General features: G+C 43.8%; 1 protein-coding gene across 1 annotated transcript in view; it reads left to right on the top strand.

The window, feature by feature from the left end:
* LOC308476759 (lipase member M-like) overlaps positions 1 to 6,194 on the top strand; it is a 14,839-nt gene extending 8,645 nt beyond the window's left edge. The window contains exon 10 of the mRNA XM_081004616.1: positions 5,429 to 6,194. Within this exon, the coding sequence (XP_080860742.1) occupies positions 5,429 to 5,626 (198 nt within the window). The 3' untranslated portion in view covers positions 5,627 to 6,194. The remainder of the gene's footprint in view (positions 1 to 5,428) is intronic.
* Positions 6,195 to 9,720: the final 3,526 nt, after the last annotated feature.

Below are 9,720 nucleotides of genomic sequence, written 5' to 3'. Positions count from 1 at the left end.
AAATTCCATATTATTTTAACCAAAAAGCAGAGGAAGTGAAAAAGAAATAAAAAACACAGAGAGCCTGCATCCGCACGAATGGTCTGTCGACCGTACCTCGTTCAGAAGGGGCATGGAAGCAGAGGGAGGAGGAGAAAAAGGAGTGGACCTGGCAACCGAGTTGGCACAGGCAACTACAGAAAGTACAGCCCTTGAGGCCCGACCAGAACAGGAGCCTCAGCTGGGAGACCCAGAAACCAAGTCAAAAGGAATCCACCCATCAATCTATGCTTAGAGGAAAGGGGGGTCCCCTGCCCCGACTGAGGTGGAGGAGTGGCTAAACGACACAAGAGTTCGACATCCAGACCTGGGCAGCTATAATTACATAATGACAGGGCTGTACAAAGATCTGTTGGAAGAACATCAAACTCAGCTAATTAAAGAACCGGGCCTATTAAAAACTTTCTTTCAGAATGTTTGGGTTTGCTCACCTCCCTGATTGAACTAATCAGGAGGAAAGAGGATTGCCACTTTCACAAAGAAGCCATCAACAAGCCAAATGGAAATAAAACCCAGTCCAACATCAAAGAAAGGAAAACAAGCAGAGCCAAACTAGTCCAAGAAAAGTACTGGCCACTAGGAAACCTTCCTTAAAGGGAAGAGCCCAATGCACAAGAAGAAGCCGAAGAATGTGAAAATGGGTCGAAAGGCTAAGCTGCCCTCTCGGACTGGGAAAGTGAATTTCTCAAAGTTATTCAAGATTCTGGAGAACTCAAGCACAAAGAACCCCAACATAACAACGCCAAATAAGAGCCAAAGCCCAAACATTTTAAATAAACATCAGGTGGCTAGCCCTCCAAGGCGAGCAAAACAATCGCTGCCCTCTAGTGGAAAATTAAAGAAAACTCCAGACCCAAAGCAAGAAACTCCCCAGAAGGGAGTACAAAAGAGCCAGAACTTAATTTTAATTAAACATAAATTAGTCCTCCTCCCTCTCTTCAAGCATGGAGGCCTTTCCACGCTTGCACAACAGAGAATTTATTTACTTAAGAAAATTGACTTAGTCATCAGAGGCCTTATACCAGCAGGAAATATTGTCAGCGTAAAATTTCTTCCTTTTGATAAGGCCCAAAACAGAGTTGTGGTGACCTTTAAGGACTGGTCGGTAACTAAACAAATCTTGGACAAGAGGGACAGGCTCCAGAGGGCTGGCCTGTTGGTGACCCGCCTTTTTGAAGAGTCCGGCGTTCCACCATCCCTCTTAGGAACACGCAAGCCTACTAGTCTGCGCACAGAATTGGAAATGGCTTCTGAAAACTGCAAACAAGGTCAACCGGAGGCAGTCAAAATTTCCAAACAGAAGGCTAAGCTCCAAAAAACTTTACTCCCTTCCAATGAACCCAAAAAAGATATCTTAAATGAAAAGGAGATGCTCTTTTTAGCCTCCCTTGAGCAGATTCAACAGTCCCAGGATGCGTTAATAGCTAGGTTACAAACCATTAAAAAATCCTTACTCCGCCAAGGTTTTTCTGCTCCTTTGGAATTTAATTTTGCTACTAACACAACAAAGCCCTTATCCAACGAAGACTGGACGCAGTGCCGGTTCCTGTCCCCCGAAGAAGTGGGTTCTCCCACACAACCCTTAATACCTCAAACAACAATACACCAGGTAGACCTTGCCATGCCGATGAGTAGGAACGGTTCAATCTTTGTGGATGCCTCAGGATCCTTAGATGGCATTCAGGTGGAGGATTGAAAGACAGATACAGCGAGGGGACACCACGCCAGGGAAACAAAACTCACTAGGTTAGTACCTACCACAAATGATCTCAACAGCTCACTCCACCTCTACAAAAACATTCATTCCATCATCCTAAAGAACAAACGGAGGAGTCTACCTTTGTTCCCCTCACCACCATATTTTCACATCTTATCGTGGAATGTGGCGGGCTGGCTGTCTAAGCAGGGCGATGCTGATTTTCTGGATTTTCTCTCAAAATTCCAGATTATTTGTCTACAAGAGACCTGGTGCCTAGACTCTCATCCCCCTTACTTACAAGGTTATGCGGCTTTTGCTACCCCTGCAAAAAAACTAAATAACCGTGGCCGACCTAGCGGCGGTTTGGTCACTTTTATTCCTATAGAGCAAGGGTACAGGGTGCGACAACTGCAGTGGATGAAGAACAACAATTTTCAGATTTTACTTATCTCCAATAACACAGGAGGAGATCTTCTATGTTTCAACGTTTATATTCCCCCCATGTGTACTTCCTCTCAGACAGTACAAATCTGGGAAGATTTGGAGTCATGCTTGGAGAAGGCCAAAATAGAATTTCCTGACTGGAACATCCTGCTGGCAGGTGACTTTAATGCCAGGATAGGCAGCGACATCAATTCGTATGGCTCCAAAACCCAGTTTTTACCAGAGGCAGACTGGTTTATCCCTTGGAGTTCTGATGAAAAGGTCTTGAATAAGGCAGGTATTACATTACTGGAGATTGCTTTTAAGCATAATTTGTACAACCTGCATGGTACTTACATGGATAGGTCAGGAGGTTTCTTCTCTTTTATCGGCCCTCGTGGTGCAAGTGTGATTGACCATATCCTGGTCTCTCCAACAATTTTGGAGAGGGCACAGGGTCTCAGCACTTTTAACAGAACTGAGAGCGACCATCTTCCTAGAGCAATCTCACTAACTCCCCTCGAATCAGGGGGATTACAACATCTACATTGTGCAGCCCCTCCTCAAGCACCGGCCCCACGCAGGCGTAAATGGAACAGCGAGCTGGAGCTTAAAATCAATCAACACCTGCACTCTCCAGATTTATTGGTTCTGAGAGACCAGTGTCCTTTACCTAACTTTGATCCTTTTTCACTATATCAGCGGGTCTCAGAGTCCCTTTTCCCATTTCTTATAAACACCAGGCCTCCCAAACAACATAACAAATCGGGGGTCTGGTTTGACAAAGACTGCCGGAAGCTAAGATCCCTGCTTAGGAAACAACAAAATAAGGTAAAACAGGAGAGGACTTTGTCATCTATGGTAAATTTCCACAGATGGCGCTCTCACTATAAAAACACCTTAAAACTCAAGAAATCCCTTTACAGGAAGGAACAATGGGAGGCACTTGATAAGGCGATTAAATCGCGAGACGATAGAAAATTCTGGGCAATAGTAGCACAGGGAGTCTCATCCAAAGGAAAAATTGTAAACAGCAGTATTCCATCCGATGTGTGGTATCAACACTTTCTCAAGCTATACACACTCTCAAATACTGCTAATTTGAGTCCGTTCCTCCCATTGAAGAATGAGCATCTAGCTAGTTGGGATCCTGTTACAGAATCAGAGTGCCTACAGCTAATTAAAACTTTAAAAAATGGCAAAGCTCCTGGTGAGGACATGATCCCCCCTGAGGTTTTTAAATCAAATGCCCAATGGTGGGCCATCTTTTTGGCCAAACTTTTTACGGCAATAAACAACACATGTAAAATCCCAGCAAACTGGAAACTAAGTGTGGTAGTCCCTATCTATAAGAAGGGAGACATTCAAGATCCAGCAAACTACCGCCCTATAAGCCTTCTGGACATCGCATACAAACTTTATACCCGGTACTTATTAAACAAGCTGGTAGATTGGGCGGACCATTCTAACCTGTTCAACCAGGAACAGGCAGGATTTAGAAAGGGCCACAATACGATAGGTCACTGCATGGTACTACAGACCCTGGTAGCTAAATATGCAAAAGCGTATAAGAGCAGACTCTTTGTGGCCTTCGTTGACTTGACATCTGCCTTCGACTCAATCTGTAGAGATAGACTATGGAAAAAATTATATGAAACGGACATTGACAGACGACTTTTAAAAATTCTCAGAGAGTTACATACAGACATTACAGTCAAAATCAGAACTGGGTCATTGGGAACTCTTACGGACCCACTGCCATTGGGGAAAGGGGTCAAACAGGGATGCCTGCTAGCCCCATTTCTTTTTAACTTTTATATAAACGACATTGTTCAGTACATGGCAAAGTACAAGTCATTGGCTCCAGCCCTTGAAGGTAAACGCCTGAATATTTTGCTATATGCCGATGACATGGTTTTAATGGCACTCACCCGAAGAGGCTTACGCAGCATGCTGGAGGGGATCGCAGCCTACTGTTCCCATAATTCACTAAAGATAAACCATGACAAAACAAAAATTGTGGTGTTCACTAGAGCTCGCCACACCTTTAGATGGTCTTTAGATGAACATGTGATTGAACAGTGCCCTTTTTTTAAATATCTGGGTGTTACATTCCAGGCTACATCTAGCTGGCTAGCCCACTTTAAGGCTGTAACCATCCTAACACGAAGAACAATTGGTGTTTTGCTTAGTTTCTTCCATACCAGGGGAGGACAATTGGTGATCCCGGCATTAAGAGCTTTTGTTGGGAAAGCTATTCCCCAGATGTTATATGGGATAGAACTCTGGGGGTGGAACCAGAGGCTGTTGGAACGGCTTGAAATTTTGCAAAACTACTATCTCAAGAGGATTCTAGGCCTTCCTCAAGGAACCCCAGCAGCTTTCTTGAGGGTGGAGGTTGGTCTGCCAGGGCCCACTTAAGATTCCTACGATTTTACATCAACCTTGCAAACACTTCAAACACCTTATTGGCCAAACAAGCCTTTGTATCTTTTCAAAAGAACACCACTTGGCGCCAAAACTTATCTGAGATCCTGGTTAGATACACCCTACCGGAGTTTAATATCCTCAAACGGTGGAGCCTGGACAAACTCCGGAAATGGATCCTGGAGAGAGACACTCTGTTAGATACCACAAAAATACAGATCCCAGGGTCCTCCCACTGGTTTCCCCGACTGAAAGCAGTCAAAATCTGCGCCAATTACTTGGCGAATATCACCAATCCCACTCTTCGGAGAGCCTTTACTATGGCCCGTTTTCAAACCATTCCTACGGCCTATCTGTCAGGCAGATATGCAAAAATCCCAGTAGAGCAGCGGATATGTCCTTGTTATATGAGAACCAAAGAGGATCTCATACATTACATGTTGTATTGTCCCATCTATTCGGCCTTCAGGGATGCGATGTTACAAACTATTCCCAAATCAATAGTCAACTCTGAGGACCAAGTAAAGTTTTTACTGGTGGACGCTGATCCACGGATTTCTCACGTGGTAGCGGTCTTTGTGGTGAAGGCTATGAAAACTAGGGTATGGTTCCTGGATGAAACGGTGAGGTCCCTCCCATTGCTCTCCTAACCTGTTGTTGTATCTTCTTCCCTGAATGGTGGGGTTTATTGGGTAGTTTCCTTGCTGGGACAGCATGGCATGAATTTTAGCTTACTTTTATAATCTTTTTGTTTATCTTTTAATAATGTTTTATGGTATTTTGTGTAAAGGCATGGACCTCACAAATTTAATAAATTTGTTGTTGTACAAGATAGAAGAGATCACAGTCCCAATTGCTATGTGGAGCGGAGGGCAAGACTGGGTTTGCAGGCCAAAGGAAGCTGCGCAGCTGCGGTCTCGAATCCCTCACCTTGTTTACCATAAGGAGTATCCAGACTGGGACCACTGGGACTTCATTTGGGGCATTGATGCTCATCAGCGGATGTACATGGAAATCCTTGACCTGATGCAGAAATAGCTGTGGGATTTCTCTTTTGTTATGCAATGATTTTTCTTTAAAACAGTGGTCTTCCACTGGCACTATAGCAGCATTGGAAACACCCATGCTGCTACATGATTTAATCTCTGCAACAAAATCAGAAAACTCTACACTTGCACTATATAAAATCCTACTCAACAGGAAGAAATATGATTTAGAATTTGATAGACAAAAATGGAGTGAAGAGTTAGGGGTACAGATAACAAATGATATATGAGAGTCAAGTATAAAATCAACAGAAATAGCCTCTATGGATCTAAGACTAAGACTTATTCAACAGAAAATAATATTCAGAGCCCACTGGACTCCAGCAAAACTATACCAAAGGAAAATAACAAGTGCAGACAAGTGCTGGAGATGTGGGAGTAAAAATGGGAATTAGCACATATGTTGATTAACTGCCCGATGATAAGATCATTTTGGTGCGAGGTGAGGATATTTATAGCAAGAGTAATAAAAATAAATTCTTATTTAGGAGAACTGAATCTAATTCTAAATTACATTCTGGAAATGTGGGAGATTTCAAAGGGTCAAAAAAATTGGATGTACCGTGCTATATTAGAAGCAAAAAAACCCCTGTTTTGATGAATTGGAAGAGCCACAATAAGATTCCATTGAGCACATGGATTGATAATATGGACAGATTAGCTACATACGAACAAATTGCATGTTGGTGCAAAATAAGAATGGCTAAATATGAAGAAATATGGAACAAATATTTAAGTGATAAGGTGGATAGTGGTGGGAAGTAGGGGGAGGAGAGAGAGGTGGGAAAATATTGTTAAAAAAGGTGTAGTCATAGGTATATCAGTGCATTCAAATCTGAATTGTTAAATTGTGTTGTCATTATGGTTTTTGCTGTATGTGTCTTTTGCGGTTGATGTTTGAAAAAATGATTAAATAAATTTTTAAAAAGTAGTTTTCCATTTCCTCTAAAAGTTTTTGTGAGTTGGAAGCAGGAGAACAAGCTATACACCTATAAATCTAAATGTTGTGTTTCATAATGGATGCTCACCATTTCCCCAGTGGGCATCAGTTGCAGACCATCCCACTCCACCTCCTTCCCAGCAGCCAGACCCACATGGTCACTGTCCGATGTGGAATCCCCCCCCCAGCCATCACAGCTGTGGAGGTGTACCTGCCTGGCCAGTGAACTGAGTTCCAACGGGTCAATCAGGGCCCAAGTTATGGGGGAATTCATTGCTGTTTGGCCAGGCATTGGCCACTGTCATGATCAGCACTTTGAACTGGAACTTGAATCAGCAGCCACTGCAGTTGTGCCAGTATTGGTGGTATATGCTCAAACCGTCTTGTTCTGGTGAGCGTCTGGCCATTGCATTTTGCACCAGCTGAAGTTTCTGAATTGCCTTCAAAGGCAGCCCCACATATAACACATTGCAGTAATCCAACCAAGAGGTTACCAGAGCCTAAGCCACAGAAGTTAGACTATCCCTGTCACCGCCTGTATTATTAATTCTTATATTATTATTATCATTGGTTACATGCCATTGGTATTCATGGTGGGTGGCTGTTTATTCTCATGCTGTGCATGCTCGTTCATGATCTCAAAACTGAGCACAAATTTGCTCACATTTTGGGATGCATGGAGCAGTGGGGTAGCATTGGAGGACAGAGCCAGAACTGTAGCTAGGTGATCTTGCACCCCTGGCAGAACCGTCCAGATTGCGCCCCCTAGCCATGGACAAATTACCGTATTTTTCGCCCTATAGAACGCACCAGCTGAAGTTTCTTTTCGCTGAAGGTGCGCACCGACCCCTCTAGCTCTCCAGGCTTCAGGAAGCTATCCGTAAGCCTTGGGAGCCCGCAGGAGTTCCCGCCGGGCTCCCGAGGCTTGCGGATAGCAGCCAGTTCTGGGGGCTGGGGTCGGGGGAAGCTCAGGTTTCCGCCGCCCCAGCCCCGCGCCTGGGGGGGGGGGAAATAATTTTTTTTCATTATTTCCCCCACCACCAAAACTAGGTGCGCCCTATAGGGCGAAAAATACAGTAGCTCTTCTTTCCGCCTCTCCTCTAACCCCCTTCTACCCATTCAATTCACCCTCTATTAAAAATCATTTCTTATGAGGCAATAAAGGTAAAGGTACCCCTGCCCGTACGGGCCAGTCTTGACAGACTCTAGGGTTGTGCGCTCATCTCACTCTATAGGCCGGGAGCCAGCGCTGTCCGCAGACACCTCTGGGTCACGTGGCCAGCGTGATGAAGCTGCTCTGGCAAGCCAGAGCCGCACCCGGAAACGTCGTTTACCTTCCCGCTAGTAAGCGGTCCCTATTTATCTACTTGCACCTGGGGGTGCTTTCGAACTGCTAGGTTGGCAGGCGCTGGGACCGAGCAACGGGAGCGCACCCCGCCGCGGGGATTTGAACCGCTGACCATGCGATCGGCAAGTCCTAGGCGCTGAGGTTTTACCCACAGCGCCACCCGCGTCCTACAGCGCCACCCGCATCCTTATGAGGCAATAATCAATATTTATATTTATGGACATATTTTTAGCCGATTTTGTGCCCCTCATCGCCTGCGCCCCTGGTGGGGGCCCACCTCACCACCCCTAGCTATGGCCCTGGACAGAGCTGTGTGTTTCATGCAGCCTACCCTGCACCCTCAAGCTCACCTCCTACCCTCATGTGTAGTGGAGGATATTGGCCTGTTGCCAGTTTGAAGGCTTTTGTATACAGAGGGGACCATCTTGTCTTTTGCTTCTGGTAGCAAAATGTGTTGGGCTAGCCCTGAAATTCATCAGCACTAGAAGGCTAGAGTACACTTTCCAGTTGACTTCTATATCAGTTATCAGCTTCTGAGAATCAGTCCACCAACAACGGGTATACTTACTGTCTTGCTCCATGAAACAGCAGGCTGGAAAGCTTACTTGTGAATTGATGGCCCATTTGAAGAAAGGTTAGGGAGCCTACCCACAAGGTGACACACACATTAGACCAGGCAAAGTATTATTTAAAAAATTATAAGTAGAGATTTAGAGCTCATTGGTGAGTACACAACTTCTTTTTTATGAAACAAGGACATATTGTTTTAATTTTCAGGTTTTAAATAAGTTACATTATAAGAATTTAGAGCGGAGTTTTTACAGGGTCTTGCATACTGCTGCATTGTGGAATTTATTTATTGCAAATTGAACCTGCATAGCAATATATAGTATGCTGCATGGTAAGTCCACCTTTTTATTAAGGTTTAATTGGAAAACCAGAAAGTTGTTATTTTATGTTAATTAGAAGCAACCTCCCCCATATTTTTAAGAAGGTCTAAGTCCATGCACAAGGAGAAGACTCTTCAAGGTCCAAACACATATGGGCAAACCATTTGGAATGCAGCTTCTTTCAACAATGTTTCAAGGCTTTGGACAATAGCATCTGTGTTCATGTGAGCTAATACTTTGGATAGAAATGTTGCAAAGGCATAAAAGACTGAGTCATTATTGCATATGCTATGGCTTTTGGCAATAGATTGGACATAGTTTAATTTTTTTGCATACAAATATTAAGGAAATATAAGTTCATCTAAATCTTGACTTCATTTAGAAAACTTTCAGGGACACATTTTTATATACTGCTTAATCTACAAAAAGCTCCAAGGGGTTTAAAATAAAAAAAAATAGAAATCTTATTTTAAAAATACAAGTAAAACAAAACATTAAAAAGAAACAGGTATGAAATCTAGCAACATATAAATTATATCACTTTTAAGCCAAAAATACATAAGGCAATGAGAGATTAACATGCATCTGAAAGACACACGTTTGTGCATGTGTGCACAGTGCCGAACTCAGAAAGGAATGAAAATGCCACCAGAAATGTCACGATAAAGGCGGAATGGGAGCAGTGCGGTACAGAATGGGGCATTCTTATATGCACTGTGCTGACATGTATGGGAACAGAACCCCAGCATGAAATGCATGCAGACTGTAATAGAATTACATGTTTGGGTAGGTCTGCTTAAGCCAAGAGGGTGGAACTCAACATTGTGGTATGGCGGACTTTCCAACTGCTCAAGCATTTCAGCTTGCCAGAGGTAACAATGCCCCCTATCTTCTCCCCCTGTGTACTG

The sequence above is a fragment of the Podarcis pityusensis genome, assembly GCF_964106645.2.
Source record: "Podarcis pityusensis genome assembly, chromosome: 5".
Classification (NCBI taxonomy): Eukaryota; Metazoa; Chordata; class Lepidosauria; order Squamata; family Lacertidae; genus Podarcis; species Podarcis pityusensis.
The sequence above is the reverse complement of the archived record's forward strand: the minus strand, read 5'-3'. Positions and strand labels throughout refer to the sequence as shown.